Source organism: Osmerus mordax, chromosome 27 (assembly GCF_038355195.1).
Source record: "Osmerus mordax isolate fOsmMor3 chromosome 27, fOsmMor3.pri, whole genome shotgun sequence".
Taxonomy (NCBI): Eukaryota; Metazoa; Chordata; class Actinopteri; order Osmeriformes; family Osmeridae; genus Osmerus; species Osmerus mordax.
This window is the reverse complement of record NC_090076.1, coordinates 10,314,576-10,331,192: the sequence shown is the minus strand read 5'-3', so window position 1 is coordinate 10,331,192 and position 16,617 is coordinate 10,314,576. Positions and strand designations below refer to the sequence as shown.

At 54.5% G+C, this 16,617-nt stretch overlaps 3 protein-coding genes and 1 long non-coding RNA gene across 5 annotated transcripts in view; 1 reads left to right on the top strand and 3 right to left on the bottom strand.

Moving 5' to 3' along the window:
- Window positions 1-1,694: 1,694 nt before the first annotated feature.
- amh (anti-Mullerian hormone) lies at window positions 1,695-6,349 on the bottom strand. Its single transcript, XM_067230379.1, has 8 exons — window positions 5,148-6,349; window positions 4,217-4,519; window positions 3,946-4,115; window positions 3,754-3,862; window positions 3,575-3,683; window positions 2,891-3,324; window positions 2,509-2,786; window positions 1,695-1,838 (listed from the first exon to the last, which is right to left on the bottom strand). Exons 1-8 carry the CDS (start codon window positions 5,287-5,289, stop codon window positions 1,695-1,697), a joined length of 1,689 nt encoding a protein of 562 aa, XP_067086480.1. The 5' UTR covers window positions 5,290-6,349.
- Window positions 6,350-7,434: 1,085 nt separating this feature from the next.
- Window positions 7,435-8,135, top strand: LOC136936836 (uncharacterized). Its single transcript, XR_010875197.1, has 3 exons — window positions 7,435-7,561; window positions 7,699-7,743; window positions 7,790-8,135. It is a non-coding gene; the product is annotated as an uncharacterized lncRNA (long non-coding RNA).
- Window positions 8,136-9,476: 1,341 nt separating this feature from the next.
- The window catches only part of dot1l (DOT1-like histone H3K79 methyltransferase), a 16,144-nt gene continuing 9,003 nt past the window's right edge, over window positions 9,477-16,617 (bottom strand). The window contains exons 18-27 of one of the 2 annotated variants that reach the window (XM_067230483.1): window positions 16,514-16,617; window positions 16,266-16,391; window positions 15,574-16,068; window positions 15,343-15,486; window positions 14,369-14,402; window positions 13,740-14,254; window positions 13,349-13,563; window positions 12,947-13,011; window positions 12,163-12,813; window positions 9,477-10,239 (exon numbers count right to left, since the gene is read on the bottom strand). The exon at window positions 16,514-16,617 is cut by the window's right edge and continues 34 nt beyond it. In XM_067230483.1, coding sequence (XP_067086584.1) covers window positions 10,232-10,239; window positions 12,163-12,813; window positions 12,947-13,011; window positions 13,349-13,563; window positions 13,740-14,254; window positions 14,369-14,402; window positions 15,343-15,486; window positions 15,574-16,068; window positions 16,266-16,391; window positions 16,514-16,617 — 2,357 coding nt within the window. In that variant the 3' untranslated portion in view covers window positions 9,477-10,231. The remainder of the gene's footprint in view (window positions 10,240-12,162; window positions 12,814-12,946; window positions 13,012-13,348; window positions 13,564-13,739; window positions 14,255-14,368; window positions 14,403-15,342; window positions 15,487-15,573; window positions 16,069-16,265; window positions 16,392-16,513) is intronic. The other variant, XM_067230484.1, reaches the window with a different exon arrangement.
- On the bottom strand, window positions 10,637-11,827 carry LOC136936555 (uncharacterized). Its single transcript, XM_067230174.1, has one exon. It carries the CDS (start codon window positions 11,678-11,680, stop codon window positions 10,637-10,639), a length of 1,044 nt encoding a protein of 347 aa, XP_067086275.1. The 5' UTR covers window positions 11,681-11,827.

Below are 16,617 nucleotides of genomic sequence, written 5' to 3'. Positions count from 1 at the left end.
TATCAGTCCAGTGAGATCCCTCTCTTTCTCTCCCTCCTCCCCCCTCTCCACTCTCCCCCAGTGTCGTACGAGCGTCTCCTGTCTCTCCAGAGTCTGAGTGAGGCTCCCAGCCCCTGGAGGGGGCTGACCATGAACCGCTGCCTGGTTCTGGCCCTGCTGCTGGTGCTGGTCAGCTCTGGGGTCAACGAGGTCAACGGTGTGTAACTGACACACGCAGGGTCAGGGTTCCGTATTATGGAGGACAGGGATCGTATTATAAGTAGTGTGCTGCAGAACTCAGGTCACAGCACATCCAGTTGGGTGAAAGGTTCTGTAGCTCTGGAGGTACTGAGGTATGCTCCGTGCTGTAGCTCTGGAGGTACTGAGGTATGCTCTGTGCTCTAGCTCTGGAGGTACTGAGGTATGCTCTGTGCTGTAGCTCTGGAGGTACTGAGGTATGCTCTGTGCTCTAGCTCTGGAGGTACTGAGGTATGCTCTGTGCTGTTGCAGAGGCGCTGGGCTCGGTGCTGGAGCAGACAGGCCTGTTAGGGGGGGACGGTCTGGAGGAGGGCGTTGCTGCTCAGGTACCAACACACCTCACAACTTCTTACTCACTTACAGACCTGGTACCTCTTACTTCTTAGTTACTTCATAATCACAACAACTTAGTTCAATTGAATCTTACTTTGTTACTTCAGAAATCTTTACCACTTGATGCTACTTTCCTGCACACTACTTCATTCTAAACTACTGTGTGTGTGTGTGTGCGCGTGTGTGTGTGTGTGTGTGCCTGCCCCAGCCTGCCAGGCCCCTGTGGGAGGCGGTGGTGGGCTGGGTCTGGGGTGACGAGGAAGACGAGGAGGCGGCCAGGATGAAGAAAAAGCAGCGCCTGGGAGGAACCATGAGGCTCCGGAACAAGGAGGCCATCAGGAGCGGTCTGCTGAAGCAGGAGGATAGAGAAGGAACACTGTAGAATCACGTTTGTCTGGATCTTAGTAACATCTGGATATCTTCATGGATGGGTGTTGAACTGGTGCATATTTTTGAAAATAGAAATGATGTCTTTGAAAATACAACACATGGTCTCATATCGAGGCAAATATCAAAAGAAGTTACACAATGTCCTGTTATGCATGATCATCAGCAATACGTTTTAAAATGAGGAAATGTTTATTAAGGTTCATATTTGGTTTTTAATATATAACATCACATGTGGCATACGTCAATGAGAAATATGTACATTAAAACACCTTCCTCTTGAGAAACTGCAGTACCACTGTGTCCAAACTGGTCATTACTCTTCAAGATGTGTTATGTATTTAGGAACCCAGACATGCTAAGACCTCAACCATGATAACATCTCAACCATGCTAACACCTCAACCATGCTAACACCTCAACCATGCTAACATCTCAACCATGCTAAAACCTCAACCATGCTAACACCTCAACCATGCTAACACCTCAACCATGCTAACACCTCAACCATGCTAAGACCAACTGACAGTCCTCCTCTTGAATGGAGACAGAACACTTTTACACAATAACATAATAATATAACAAGAATAAAATCATGCACATGCAGGCCCTCACAACTGTGGCCCATCCTGCTTCTCCTCTCCTCTCCCCCTCTCCCCCTCCTCCTCTCCTCCCCCTCTTCCCCTCCCCCTCCTCTCCCCCTCCTCCTCCTCCTCTCCTCCTCCTCCTCTCCTCCCCTTAGCGACAGCCACACTGCTTGGCCACCATGTTGTCCTTCATGCTGATGGTGGCTCCGTTGTTTTCCAGCTCCACCACCAGCAGGGGGTCGTACTCCAGGGGCACACAGCAGGGGCTTCGGCCCAGCTCCCGCCCTCCCTGCACCTGCACACACACAGGCTGGTCAGAGCTGAAGGTGAAGGTGTAATGAACATGTACATAGGTGTAAGTGTAGTGTACAATGTGCGGAGTGTAGGTGTGCAGGTGTGTAGGTGTGCAGGTGTGCAGGTGTGTAGGTGTGCAGGGTGTGCAGGTGTGTAGGTGTGCAGGGTGTGTAGGTGTGTAGGTGTGCAGGTGTGTAGGTGTGCAGGGTGTGCAGGTGTGTAGGTGTGCAGGGTGTGCAGGTGTGTAGGTGTGCAGGTGTGCAGGTGTGTAGGTGTGCAGGGTGTGCAGGTGTGTAGGTGTGCAGGGTGTGTAGGTGTGTAGGTGTGCAGGTGTGTAGGTGTGCAGGTGTGCAGGGTGTGCAGGTGTGTAGGTGTGCAGGTGTGCAGGTGTGCAGGGTGTAGGTGTGTAGGTGTGCAGGTGTGTAGGTGTGCAGGTGTGCAGGTGTGTAGGTGTGCAGGTGTGCAGGTGTGCAGGGTGTGCAGGTGTGCAGGTGTGCAGGGTGTGCAGGTGTGTAGGTGTGCAGGTGTGCAGGGTGTGCAGGTGTGCAGGTGTGCAGGGTGTGCAGGTGTGCAGGTGTGCAGGTGTGCAGGGTGTGTAGGTGTGCAGGTGTGCAGGGTGTGCAGGGTGTGCAGGTGTGTAGGTGTGCAGGGAGTGCAGGTGTGCAGGGTACCTGGCTGTTGAGCAGCATGACATGGTTGTTGCCGTTGACGCCCTGCAGGATGGGAAAGTGGCAGCTGCCCTCACAGTTGTTGATGTTGGCGTGCGGCGGGTCCTTGAAGAAGCTCTCCAGGGACACGGTCAGGCTGTGCAGCCGGCAGAGGGAGCTCCGCTCAGGGGACGCCCGGGCTGCGCGCCGGCCTCGCTCCACCTCCCACTGCCCCAGAACCATGTGCAGGGCCTTGAGCAGGAGCAGGGCCCGATACTGCCTCTCTCTGGAGCCACCCACACCTAGGAGTGGAGACACCCCCTGTTACTGACACACACACTCACCAAAGACAGGCCATTCAGATCCTTATGAGCATCTTAATCAAAATTAAACCTAATAAACTGACCAGCCTGCAGTTCTTCTCCTGGCCTGGGGAGGGCGCCAAGCTCCTGCAGCCTGCGCAGCCTCTCCACGCCCCTGCAGCCCAGCTCCTCCCGCCCCAGCTGGCCCACGGCCTCCGCCAGCCGCAGCCTAAGGGCCTCTAGCAGGCCGGGGGTCAGGGAAAGCTCCCCCCCCTGGCCCCCCAACAGGGCTCCCCCCTGCCTCCCCTGCCCCCCCAGCACTGCCCTCTTCTGGGGGAAGAAGAACAGTGTGGGACCAGAGGAGTTGATGAGGCCGAGGAGGAGAGCCTCGCTCGAGGAGGGGCCCAGGGGGAGGGGGGGCAGGGAGTTCAGGGAGGCCAGGGGGAAGGGGGCGGCTGTCTGGGGGGGCACCTGTGGGAGCACCTCGGACAGGAAGCTCTGGAGCTCACACAGGAAGGGGCATGGCTCCGGGGGCTCTCTGGGGAACACAGGTGAACAACGCTGAACTCATGACTGGATGAAAGAATCATCCAGTCATGGTTCTATGGTGATATTATAGTTTTGATTAATTGAGTTTACAGCAATTCTGCAATTTAACATTTAAACATAATGCAATTTGGATGTCGCTTTGGACAAAATAATCTGCTACCTGAATAAAATATAAAAATGTAAATGTAATGATGAGCTGGCATAGAAAGTGATTTAATTCTGAAGCAATGAAACCTCACCTCTCTCCCGTCGCTCGATCCAATGAGAACAGCAGCAGAGGGGTCATAACGATGTCATTGGCTGCTTCTCTACCAATCAGAATCCTTCGTAGCTCAGACAACTTTTGTCCTGCAGAGAGAGAAGAGGTTAGAGAGGTTAAACTCTAACAGATGAAGTGGATCTGAACGATGGTTCATGCCTGATTCTGTTTCCGGTGTTTTCAACGTGACAGAAACTCTCCATTTGTGCCCCCCTGAGGGCTGTCCAGTCAGAACCAGGTACTGGGTCTTCGATGACAGACACAGCGTCTGGGAGACACAGAAACATCTAAAGTCAAGACCACAACTTCCCTGGCCTGGGGGCGGGGCCTAGGACATGGGCGGAGCCTCACCTGTGTAGGAGGTTGGAGGGCAGGGCTGGTGAAGGAGACCTCCATGTCTGAGGTTGTCATGGGAACGCTGGAGGTCAGGGCGAGGACAGGATGCAGCTTCAGGAGCGTAGAGAGGGGGAGGTGAAAGGTCAACACCAGCCTTCCTCCCCCTCCGTCTTCCTCCACCAGTTCTGTGTGGAGGAACACAGAACCTTGCATGAGAGGCATCTACTAAATTAAAACATTGTTATTAAGATGCACCCAGTCAGGCTGGGTGTGTCTCCGTGGTAACCTGTGTCAGGGTGCATGACACGCAGTGTGTCCCCAGCACTAGCCAGCCGCGCCAGGGCAGCGACGGGCCCCCCCTCCGACCCTGGGCACACTCCAAACCGGACCAGAGCCTCCTGCCCCCCCTGCCTCCCTCGGGGGGGCCAGCCCTCCTGTAAGGCTGAGAGCATGTGTTCCAGTGGTCCCCCCAGGGGGCCCCCAGAGCAGGGGGGGGCCGCAGGGTGGAGTGAGGAGGGGGCTGTATGTTGGTCTGCGCCCCCCCCCTCCACACCCTCATCTGCAGGGGGGCGGGGCATCACCAGTCTGCCTACAAACACAAACACCCGTTAGTTCACTTAAAGACGTTTACAAGTGTACACATGTATGTGATACACAAATACACATGTATTTGACATGTGGTTGAAATAGCAGACTTCTATTCTAGAGCGAGGTAGATCTCATGTGTCTAGACAGAAGTTCTAGAACCTGTCAGAGTTCTAGAACCTGTCAGAGTTCTAGAACCTGTCAGGAGTCAAGCAGGCCTGTCTGTTACCATATCTGCAGGAGCTACACACAAACACATCCATGAGATCAGGAAAAACTATTTTAACAAGTCAGGTGGCTGAGCGGTTAGGGAATCGGCTAGTAATCAGAAGGTTGCCAGTTCGATTCCCGGCTGTGCAAAATGACGTTGTGTCCTTGGGCAAGGCACTTCACCCTACTTGCCTCAGGGGAATATCCCTGTACTTACTGTAAAGTCGCTCTGGATAAGAGCGTCCGCTAAATGACTAAATGTAAAGAAGACTTGAGGCTTCTGTTGAGCTGTTCAAAAGTCACATGGGGTAAAAGTGTAGCCGTGGTGTGTTGAGAGTGTGTGATGTGTTTACTAGTGTGTGTGTTTACATTTACATTTAGTCATTTAGCAGGTGTCATTGTGTGTGTGTGGTGAGACTGACCTGGTTCTGGATGGTCTGAGGGGGTCTCCTCCTGACACTTTTCCCCCAGTGGAGAGCCCTGTCCTGGGCAGTGGTGGGGCAAAGCATCCCCCATCCTGGAGGCCTGGAGAAACAGCCAGCACATAACACAGCACAGCATCATGTCTGCCTACCTGTCTGCCTACCTTTCTTTCTACCTGTCTTTTTACCTGTCTGTCTACTTCTCAGTCTGTCTGTCTCAGTCCATGTGTCAGAATGCTGAACTCTCCCCCAAGTTCTGTGGCGTTAGTGGAGGAGATCAGCTTTGTACACAGCATTCCCCCTGCTGTTCCCACCCAGTGGGGCGAGGGCCAGGGCTGCCGTGTCCTTGAGGGGAGCCCTGAGACCAGCATCCCAGCCAGGGAGCAAGATAAGAGGAGAGGGGGAGAGCAGGAACACACAATGAGGTGTTGTTGGTGAGCAGACAGAGGGAGGGTAGGTCGCATCGTGGAGGAAGGATGCTGACTGATCTTCATGTTGTCCTCAAGGCCTCTCATGAAGCGTCCACAGTAGCAGCACTGTCCACTAGCCAGACAGCAGACCGGACCACGACTGAGGCCTGACTGACTACGCACCACAAATACATCTCATAACCCCAAGTCTAGCTGTCTCACAGCCCCCAGTCTAGCTGTCTCAAAGCCCCCAGTCTAGCTGTCTCACAGCCCCGTAGTCCAACAATGTGTGACCTGTGACCTCCATGGGAAAGTTTAGGTGTGTATTGTCATGGCGAGGTGTGTGTCATAGTGTGTGTGTATGTTATGGTGTGTGTGTGTGTGTAGGCCCTCACCCTCAATAACTCCCACAGCTGCCTGCTTGTTGTCAGCAGATCAAGGTCTGGGAGCACCGGGTGCTGTGGCTCTCTGGGAGCACCGGGTGCTGTGGCTCTCTGGGAGCACCGGGTGCTGTGGCTCTCTGGGAGCACCGGGTGCTGTGGCTCTCTGGGAGCACCGGGTGCTGTGGCTCTCTGGGAGCACCGGGTGCTGTGGCTCTCTGGGAGCACTGGGTGCTGTGGCTCCCTGCCTGTTAGAGATAACCACCAAGGACCCCTCTGGGGGCCGGGGGCACCTGGGGGGTCGGAGGGGACCTGGGTGAACAGGATAATTCTGACAGGGAGACCCGCTCCTTGACTCTGAAGCAGTTAGAACTGCACTTCTGATCCTGGATCTACACGCTGTATTTCTACATGCTGTATTTCTACACGCTGTATTTCTACACAGGTTTAGGTAAAAGCATCTGGTAGATGAACACTATGGTGTTTAAAAAGACACAAGGGGAGGTGTGCCTTTAGACCATGTCTAACACTGTGAACTTAGTCATGTTTCATTCCATCAACATCATACAACAATCATATCTGTAATGTATCTAAATAACAATAGTGATATGATGTGCACACTGAGACACACTTTAACACCACAGCTTCAGTGGTAGGAGACTACTGCCTCTACCCCCCCCCCCCCCCCCCCCATCACACACACACATAACTGAGTAATCACGTCCGAAAACACACTGGTCCATATATGGCCACAGGATGAGTCTGTCTGCAGAATGTCCTGTTGAGTTAGAGTCCTCCCTCCCTCCACCAGGAATCCAGTCAACACACACTGAACAGGAATTCATCAACACACATTGAACAGGAATCCAGTCAACACACATTGAACAGGAATTCATCAACACAACAGGGAGAATATTTATATGAAACCATTATTTATTAATAATTATCATAAAAAGCGGAAAAACAAACATTTAATTTCAAAATGTCGTAATTTAAACATCTTAAAAGATATAAGCACCAACACAAACCCTGGAGTCTGTAACAAAGGTTTGCTGTTATTGCACCTCTTCAACACCTGTCCTGGCTTCACTGATCAACACACACCTGCCACACAGCTTGCAGAGCCAGTGTGTGTCTGCCTGCGAGGGTCTCCTGCTCCACAGGAGAAACCGGAAGCCACGCGTGTGTGACAGCGAGAATCTTTAGGTTCGGGAATAAGAGACCCGAACACTTATCAATAAGGCGATCTGTTAACTGACATCACCAGTTATTACGAGTCGCATCACCAGAGAGAAGGGTGTCATTCCTGAGTTGGGCAATGCCACACCTGATTAGACTTCCAGTAGTTAGAAAATTTTACCTCATTTTGACAGGTTTCTGAGTTAAATATCAGGGTTCATGTTAGTAGTTCTCTCTGTGTTTGCATTTGTAGGCCTCTGCCTAGCAGGTGCACAAACAGGAAGTGGGACAGATCTCGACTTCCTGGTTTTAAAGGTGGTACCATCTAATATTGTGCTCCAGAACGGTGATGCCAGCAGTGTTCTCACTCCCACACACGGTGCCCCCAGAGATGGAGGAAGCATTCCATGACGAGACAGCAGAGGTTGACTAGCATGCTAGCTAGGTACCCTGGCCCCCGCTAAACAGCAGAAGGCTAGCATGCTAGCTAGGTACCCTGGCCCCCGCTAAACAGCAGAAGGCTAACATGCTAGCTAGGTACCCTGGCCCCTGCTAACAGCAGAAGTTTAGCATGCTAGCTAGGTACCCTGGCCCCCACTAACAGTAGAAGGCTAGCATGCTAGCTAGGTACCCTGGCCCCCACTAAACAGTAGAAGGCTAGCATGCTAGCTAGGTACCCTGGCCCCCGCTAAACAGCAGAAGGCTAGCATGGTATCAGAAGGGGATATACCTGCCTTGTCTTTGTTAAAAGGTATAAAAGACCACCAGACTGGAGAGAACATTACTAGACAAACAGCACTGTGTTTCTGAACAGTACTACACCAACACAGCACTGTGTTTCTGAACAGTACTACACCAACACAGCACTGTGTTTCTGAACAGTACTAGACCAACATAGCACTGTGTTTCTGAACAGTACTACACCAACACAGCACTGTGTTTCTGAACAGTACTAGACCAACACAGCACTGTGTTTCTGAACAGTACTACACCAACACAGCACTGTGTTTCTGAACAGTACTAGACCAACACAGCACTGTGTTTCTGAACAGTACTAGACAAACACAGCACTGTGTTTCTGAACAGTACTACACCAACACAGCACTGTGTTTCTGAACAGTACTAGACAAACACAGCACTGTGTTTCTGATCTGAGCACCCCGGGAAGTATGGAAACTGGGTTGGTGGAGCACGCACGCACAGACACACCTGTCCGCAGAAGGTACCACACACATCAATAGCACAGCATGTTAGTTAGCACCAGATCTATGTGAACAGTTGGTATTAGAGGAATGGATGTAAGGCTGGGTTGCAGATGGTTGCTGTCACCAGGCTAGTAGAGGAGGGGTGCTGGGTTAACACAGGAACAACTAGCTTCCGATCAGTTAGGCTGGAAGAGCCTGCCTGGCTGCAGCCTGCTGGTTAACATCAATATATTCATTTAGCAGATATACAGTAAAGTGGGATTTGAACCCGTGATCTCGATCTGGAGTCAAATACTCCAACCACCGAGCTATATTCTCCCTTCCGATGACAGATGTGTGAGAGTAGCGGGAGTTCCCTGCAGTGTATGTGGCGTGAGGTGTGTGTATGGTGTGTGTGTGTGTGTGTGTGTGACTCCAAGCTAGAGAGGCTGGTACATGTGGAGGCCCAGTCTTCGTAGCACCTGCTTGGTCTATCAACAGCACCAGGGAGGACACCCTCTCCACAGCAGAAGGGCATCGCTAGCTCAGCACACTGATCTGGTCAATATTGAAGAAACTTTACTCAGGCACAGTCCAGAGTTGTACAGATCATAGCACCATTGTTTTTTTTTTTTTGTCAAGTATACACAAACTTATGCATTCCACACACGGTTCAGGATATCAACACAACAAAACAAAAGACAAAACAGAATTAGAAAACCTCATTTCAACCTCAAAATCCACATAGCGAATGGAGACCATCTGACAGCATAAATATAATAATCTAAATTATACACAATTATATAGCCAGAGAATGATCTCCATTCACAGTACAACATTGTTCACAATGTACAATGAAATAGAAAATAAAAAGATTAAAAACGCTGTGAAAATTGCCCAGTAGTTTGTTACTGTTTGTTAACTCTTGAATTCCCAGTGTGTATGAAAAGAGGTTTTGGATTGCTGTGTGTGTGTGTATGGGTTGGACGAGTTACAGGAAGCACCACAACAGAACAGGAAGTGGTCAGGGTGGCGGGAGGTGAGGCCGCCCAGAGGAGAAGAGAGAGCAGGAATGAGACATGGCAGCCCTGCTAGGGTTAGCGCCCTGCTAGGGTTAGCGCCCTGCTAGGGTTAGCGCCCTGCTAGGGTTAGCGCCCTGCTAGGGTTAGCGCCCTGCTAGGGTTAGCGCCCTGCTAGGGTTAGCGCCCTGCTAGGGTTAGCGCCCTGCTAGGGTTAGCGCCCTGCTAGCACCGTGGCTTCTCTTTAATCTCTTCTGTTCACAAACAAGCAGGTGACATCATGCCTGCTTATACTGCCCTGCTTCGCCACAGTGTGTGTGTGTGTGTGTGTTTGCTGCACAGGGCTGCTTCACCACAGTGTGTGTGTGTGTGTCTGTGTGTGTGTGTGTGTGTGTGGGGAGGGGGTTGTCCAGTGTGAACCCTGGTTACCATAGCCCCAGCACCTTACCCCAGGGGCAAAGTGTCAAGTCCCTCAATGGTCATGTGACCTGGTTATGTGACTTGGTCATGTGAGGGGTTAGAGGTCAAGAAGATGAGAGTGCACTGAGCAGTTACCTAGGTAACTAGGTAGTGTGTACTTAGTGGAATGTGCTGTGCTTTGATCTGTATATCAATATCAGAATCAAGTCTAAAACATTCAAAAAAGTATTAATTATTTGTTTTTGTTTTTTTACACGTATTTAATAAAAAGATTTCAGCACCTGGGAGGCAGTGATGAACTCTCTACTGCCCCATAGAAACAGCCTGGCCAGGTGTCCACTCACGAGGTACCCCCCTCCTCCTACTCACACAAACATGACCTCTGACCTTCACAGTGGTGCGTGTCTGAGTGTGAGTGTGTGTGTGTCCCAGGACTGGAGGCTCCACACCGGGACTGCTTGCATAGCTATCGTTGTCTTGAGGTAGATATCTTCAGTTACCTGTCCGGGACAAGAATGAGAAGCAGTTAAACAGGATGTGACATCAGTAGAACCTAACATGAGGATGGGTCATAGCTTGGTGGTTAGAGCTTTTGACTGCACATCAAGAGGTCACTGGTTCAAATTCTCCCCTGCAAGTCATTTGAGATAAAATAAAAGTGTCTTAGAAATGAATACATTTGAATCCCATGCTTGTGCTGGTGATGACAGGAGAGGGAGGGAGGGAAGGTCACTCATATCTCTGCTGGGTGAGTCGTGTTGTGTTGGGTAACAGTTCATACCTGACTTTACGTACCTTGTTCAAACTGACCAGCAGCTTGGGGAGCCCAGGGGTCTCGCCCTCTCCTCCAGTCCCCAAGCCTGACTCACCTGCTCCCTCCCCTGTCCCCCACCCCCCCTATCTGGGCCGGGCGCCTGACAGCTGGGAGGAGGAAGAGGAGGGGTGAGAGGAAGAGGAGGGGTGAGAGGAAGAGGGGGGGTGAGAGGAGGAGGAGGGGTGAGAGGAGGAGGGGTGAGAGGAGGAGGGGAGGCCCAATGTTCGCCACATCGTCCCCCTCCCAGATCCTTTTCCTGCCCCTCCTTCTTCTGGGGAGCTAACTGGGGGAGGAGGGGGGAGGCGGTAGGGCCCGGTGAAGGGCCGAGAGGAGGAGGAGGAAGGAGCAGCTACAGGAGAGGAGGAGGAGAGAGTTCTCTGATGCTGGACGCAGGAGGGAGGTAGACCAGCAGACAGGAAGGAGTCAGAGCGAGAGGAAGGGGAGGAGGTGGAGATACAGGAAGAGGAGGTTAGCAAGGATGGGAGAGGGGGGAGAGAGAGGGAGGAGGGGGAGGTGTGTAGCACTGTCTGGGTGCGGTTGAAATGGGAGGGAGGGAGGGAGGAGGAGACCACAGATATGTAGGAAGAGGAGGGGGGCTGGGCCGAGAGGAGGTGCTGGGGTGAGGAGGAGGGGGGCTGGGAAGAGAGGAGGAGTTTCTGGGAGGAGGAGGGCTGGGCAGAGGGGAGGAGGTGCTGCTGGGAGGAGGACGACAGACTGAGCAGAGAGGAGCGGGCCCCTGGGCTGGCCCTCGCCGCCCCAAACTGGTGTGAGGAGCCTGAAGGGACCACATGGTGAAATCTACCTGCAATCACACGCAGAGACCAGGAGAGGAGAGAGGGGGGAGAGAGAGATGGGGGAGGGAGACAGAGAAGGGGAGGGCTGAGCCAGGTTTGCAAAGCGGCAAGCAGGTCATACAGACACACAGACAGATACAGAGAGACAGACAGACAAAATAGACAGAGACAGACAGATAGGCAGAAGCAGAGGCCTTTCACTATGGACCCAGAAAGAGGGTCAAGTGTGTGAGTGTGTGTGTTAGAGCAAGTGTGTGTGTTCTCCAGACAGGGTCCGTAGTGAAAGGCCAGGCAGCAGCAGGACCAGCCAGGTCTGGAGGGCACTAGGACCATGCAGGCCAGCTACCTTCTTTCTACAGCCAACCTATCAGGACCTGTCCTCACAGGGTGGGTGCGCTCCACATGGTGGCTCCACTCGCTGATAGGGTACTGCACAGGAGCTGTGAAACTGATCAGTCCAGCTAGGACTGGAAAGTCAAGTTTCTCTCAACTTCCGAGTTCTGTTTTAACTGACGACAAAATGCAGCGGCCATCTTGACCGGTCCAACACCCTGGTACCAGGGACAGGGAGTCACACTGCAGAGAGGGACCTGCATGAGGATCACTTACCTGGTCACAGCAGAGGTCTCTCCCTCCCTCCTCCCACTCTCTCTCTCTCTGCCCCTCCTCCCTCCCCCCCTCGCCTCATTATCAGTCGGAGTGAGAGGTAGGAGTGTGTGTGGTAAAGTGAGTGTGGTAAGGTGTGTGTGTGGTAAAGTGAGTGTGGTAAGGTGTGTGTGGTAAAGTGAGTGTGGTAAGGTGTGTGTGGTCCTCACCTCCAGCAGTGCCTCCAGCCAGCCCAGGGCTGGAGAATCCTCCCAGGTTTGTGTGTCCGTTGACCAGCCGCCCCGACCCCCCCGTGGGGGCTCCGGTCTGGGCCCCGAACAGAGACTGGAGCACAGAGGCCCCCCCCAGGGGGAACTGACCCAGGTAGGGTGCCCCGCCCCCCGGCCCGGCCACGGGGCTGCCCCCCCCCACCCTGCCAGCCAGCAGCCCGGCGCTGGCAGAGATGAAGAGGTTCTGGCTGGACAGGCCTGGTGTCGACGTCTTCACCTCCCACTCACGACACTTCTGCCTCCCCCCCGCTGGCCCCCCACTGGCCCCCCGCCCCCCTGCCTCCTGGCTGAGGAAGGGGTTGGGGGGGGTGATGTCCCCGCTGGGCCCCCCCCGGCGCTGAGAGGGCTTGTGGTCTGAGTCGGAGTCGGTGCTGCCCCCCTGGCCACGCGGCCCCCCCGGGGGGCTGCCCCCCTGGCCACGCGGCCCCCCCGGTCTGAAGGGGGAGCCCCCCTGACGGAGGTCTTGGGGGGGCTTGGGGTCGGAAATGGGGGAGAAGGTCGATTTCCATTTGGAGGTGGAGGAGGAGGAGGAGGAAGAGCTGACCTCACTTCCTGTTATGTTGCCACTACTTCCACCTGACTTCCTCCCAACTGAGAGAGAGAGGGAGGGAGGGAGAAGGAGGGGGAGGGAAAACAGTATTTAAAATAGCTGGACACAAATATGAGTGTTGGTTAGACAGGCAGACCAGACAGGAAGTGAGATCAGACAGGAAGTGTTCCTCACCTCTCTCTCCTCTCCCCGCCACGTCACGGCTCTCCAGAGAGATGGTGGCGATCTTCCTCTCAATCCTAAACACACACCCACCATCACAATCCTACTTATATCATATTGTGGTTGTAGGAGGAGGGTAGGGTGACGTTGTGGTTGTAGGAGGAGGGTAGGGTGACGTTGTGGTTGTAGGAGGGTAGGGTGACGTTGTGGTTGTAGGAGGAGGGTAGGGTGACGTTGTGGTTGTAGGAGGAGGGTAGGGTGACGTTGTGGTTGTAGGCGGAGGGTAGGGTGACGTTGTGGTTGTAGGAGGAGGGTAGGGTGACGTTGTGGTTGTAGGAGGAGGGTAGGGTGACGTTGTGGTTGTAGGAGGAGGGTAGGGTGACGTTGTGGTTGTAGGCGGGGTGTGTGGCTCACCGGGAGCGGTTGGCAGGGTACCCTGAGTCCTCATCGTCAGAGCTGGGGTCTGAGGAGTAGCTGCCAGGGGCATCCAGGGGGCGTTCCCTCTGCAGCACGGGGGGGTCCAGGTCAGGGGGCCCAGGGGGGTCCAGGTCAGGGGGGCCCGGGCTCCGGCAAGACTGCTCCGGGGACGAAATGGCTGAGATCTCTAGAGGCTGGTTGATGTTGTTCACCTTGACACACACACACTCCTTAGTATCTTCCAGAGAGAAGTTCTACTGTGTGTGAGTCCAATCTAATCTCATTTTATTAACATCCCATTTAACCAACAACTCCTACAACCAACCAAGAGACCAAGACAACGTCCCAGACTATCCGTGCCCCCAGGACACAGCAGGACTACACTCACCATGGAGCTGATGTTGAGGGGGGAGCCAGAGGGCTGCACGCCGGAGCCTAGCCCAGGGAAGGCCTTCCTTTTGGGGGATGTGGTTGCCGGAGGCCCCCCTGCCAAACTCCGCTTCCTCCTCCCCCGCCTGCGCCCCTCCTGGGAGTGTGTGTGAGGGTGTGTGTGTGGAGAGACTCCAGACGTAGCTTGGTGGTGGTGGTGATGGTGGTGGTGGTGGTTGCCGTGGTGCTTGGCGCCGGTGGATGGGGGGTGGAGCCTGGAGGAGGCCCCGCCCAATGAGGAAGAGGAGGAGGAGGAAGAGGAAGAGGAGAAGAAGATCCGCCTGCGAGACTCTCCGTCCAGGGGGTCTGAGTCTGAGGCCCCACCCCCGTCGTCAGGGGGGGCTCTGGGGGGGGCGTCGGCATACTGCAGTACTCCTCCCGTGCTGGAGGGGGGGCTGATGGGGGGCCGGCTGGCTGGCAGGGGGGCCTGCTCGTCCGGGGGGTGGGGGCCTCCATTCACCAGACCTGAGTAGCCTGGGAGGAGAGGGGGGAGAGAACATGCTGTATGTGTGTGTAAGTGTGGTGTGTGTGTGTAGGTATGTGCGTGTAGTGTGTAGCTGTGTGTGTGTAGTGTGTGAAGCTGCTCACCATTAGTCTGGGACACAGGACTGGGTGTGCTCCTCTGAAACAAAGAAAAAAAGCTGATATAGTAGGCCATGCAGACACAGCTAGCTGGTTATGCTATCCTATGTTATGCTAGGCAGACAGGGTCAGCTATGCTATCCTATGCTATGCTGTGCTAGGCAGACAGGGTTAGCTATGCTATGCTGTGCTAGGCAGACAGGGGTTAGCTAAGCTGTACTAGGCAGACAGGGTTAGCTATGCTATGCTGTGCTAGGCAGACAGGGGTTAGCTAAGCTGTACTAGGCAGACAGGGTTAGCTATGCTGTGCTAGACAGACAGGGTTAGCTATGCTATGCTGTGCTAGGCAGACAGGGTTAGCTATGCTATGCTAGGCAGACAGGGTTAGCTATGCTATGCTGTGCTAGGCAGACAGGGTTAGCTATGCTATGCTGTGCTAGGCAGACCGGGGTTAGCTATGCTATGCTGTGCTAGGCAGACCGGGGTTAGCTATGCTATGCTGTGCTAGGCAGACAAGGTTAGCTATGCTATTCTAGGCAGACAGGGTTAGCTATGCTATGCTAGGCAGACAGGGTTAGCTATGCTATGCTGTGCTAGGCAGACAGGGGTTAGCTAAGCTGTACTAGGCAGACAGGGTTAGCTATGCTGTGCTAGACAGACAGGGTTAGCTATGCTATGCTGTGCTAGGCAGACAGGGTTAGCTATGCTATGCTAGGCAGACAGGGTTAGCTATGCTATGCTGTGCTAGGCAGACAGGGTTAGCTATGCTATGCTGTGCTAGGCAGACCGGGGTTAGCTATGCTATGCTGTGCTAGGCAGACCGGGGTTAGCTATGCTATGCTGTGCTAGGCAGACAAGGTTAGCTATGCTATTCTAGGCAGACAGGGTTAGCTATGCTATGCTAGGCAGACAGGGTTAGCTATGCTATGCTGTGCTATGCAGACAGTTAGCTATGCTGTGCTGTGCTCCAGGGGACCCACCAGTCTCTCTGCCCGGCTGGGCAGCACCACGCTGGCTAGCGGGATGCTAACGGGCAGCTTGCTGGGGTGCACCGTGCTGAGAGGGATGCTGACAGGCAGGCTGGTGATGGTGTCTGCCTGAGCAGGGCTCTTCTCCTTACCAGCCTGGACCACACACACAGCAGGACACTCAGGGGGGTGTGAAGAAGAGACGTGTGTGTGTGTGTGTGTGTGCGCGTGTATTCTCCCTACCCGGTCGGAGATCTTTGCAGCGCTGCTCAGCTGTCCGTTGGAGGAGGGAGAGCCGTAGGGTTTGGGCCCTAGAGGGGGGGCCCCCAGCCCCCCCAGCTCCCCCCGGTGGCCCCCCAGCCCCCGGAGATGCCCTGAGTCCTGGTTCAGGTGTCTCCTCAGGGCTATCTTGGCGGGGGAGAAGCGTGTGTAGTCTGGGAGGGGGTGCAGCCCCCCTGCCCCCCCCAGGATTCGCTGCCTGGCGTCGGGGGCGGGGGCCTCGTGGTCGGGGGACACAGGGAGGTAGCGGGCCCCCCCGACCCCCCGCTCGTACCCGGGGGATGCCGTCCCGTTGAGGGTCAGCTGGGGGCTCATGCCGTTGAGGCCGCCCCCCCCGGGGTGGCCCCCCAGCGCAGGGTGGTGGGTGGGCCCCCCGGCCCCCCTGTAGGGGGCGCTGTAGGACTTCAGCTGCAGAAGCTCCTGTTGCCTCTGGCTTTTCTCCAGCTCCACGATGCTGATCTGGAACACACAGGTCAGGGGTCATGGTGATGTCTTTCAGCAGTTGTAAACCACAGAGCTTGTTCAGGGCCGTAACCATGGTGAACATGAAGCAGCTGCAGTACTGAGAGTGTGACAGCAGAGGGCGCTGTACTGAGCACCACTACAGAGATGATGGAGGCAGGTGTTCATGTGTGTGTGTGTGTGTGTGTGTGTACCTGCAGCTCCAGACAGAGGCGTTGTTTCTCAGATATCTGCCTGCGCAGGGCCTGCTTCTCCTTCAGAAGACTCTCCAGACACAGACCCCCCCAGTCCAGCTGCAACTCCTCACACCGAGCCTTCAGCTGTGCACACACACACACACACACGTCAGTTTGAAAACCCCAGGTAAGTTAGCCTGTCACTAAACACACTTGTGTCAGCAGGGGCTTGTTGCACAGGCTTTGTCCCTCCAGCAGGGGCTCACCAGCAGCAGGCTGTGGTCTCGGAGCTGCAGCATGTCGGTCTGCAGCTGTCTGGTCTGCTCCTGCAGCTGCTGGTTGTGGGCGGAGATCTCCTTCTGGGCCTGGA

What these genes read in the sequence shown, in the direction of transcription:
- LOC136936555 (XM_067230174.1), bottom strand. Translation starts at nt 11,680, where the DNA reads ATGGTCCTAGTGCCCTCCAGACCTGGCTGGTCCTGCTGCTGCCTGGCC.
- amh (XM_067230379.1), bottom strand. Translation starts at nt 5,289, where the DNA reads ATGATGCTGTGCTGTGTTATGTGCTGGCTGTTTCTCCAGGCCTCCAGG. An exon ending in AACACCGGAAACAGAATCAG is followed by an intron (nt 3,684 to 3,753) that starts GCATGAACCATC and finishes CTCTCTCTGCAG; the next exon opens with GACAAAAGTTGTCTGAGCTA. An exon ending in TCATGCTGCTCAACAGCCAG is followed by an intron (nt 1,839 to 2,508) that starts GTACCCTGCACA and finishes GTGTGTGTGCAG; the next exon opens with GTGCAGGGAGGGCGGGAGCT.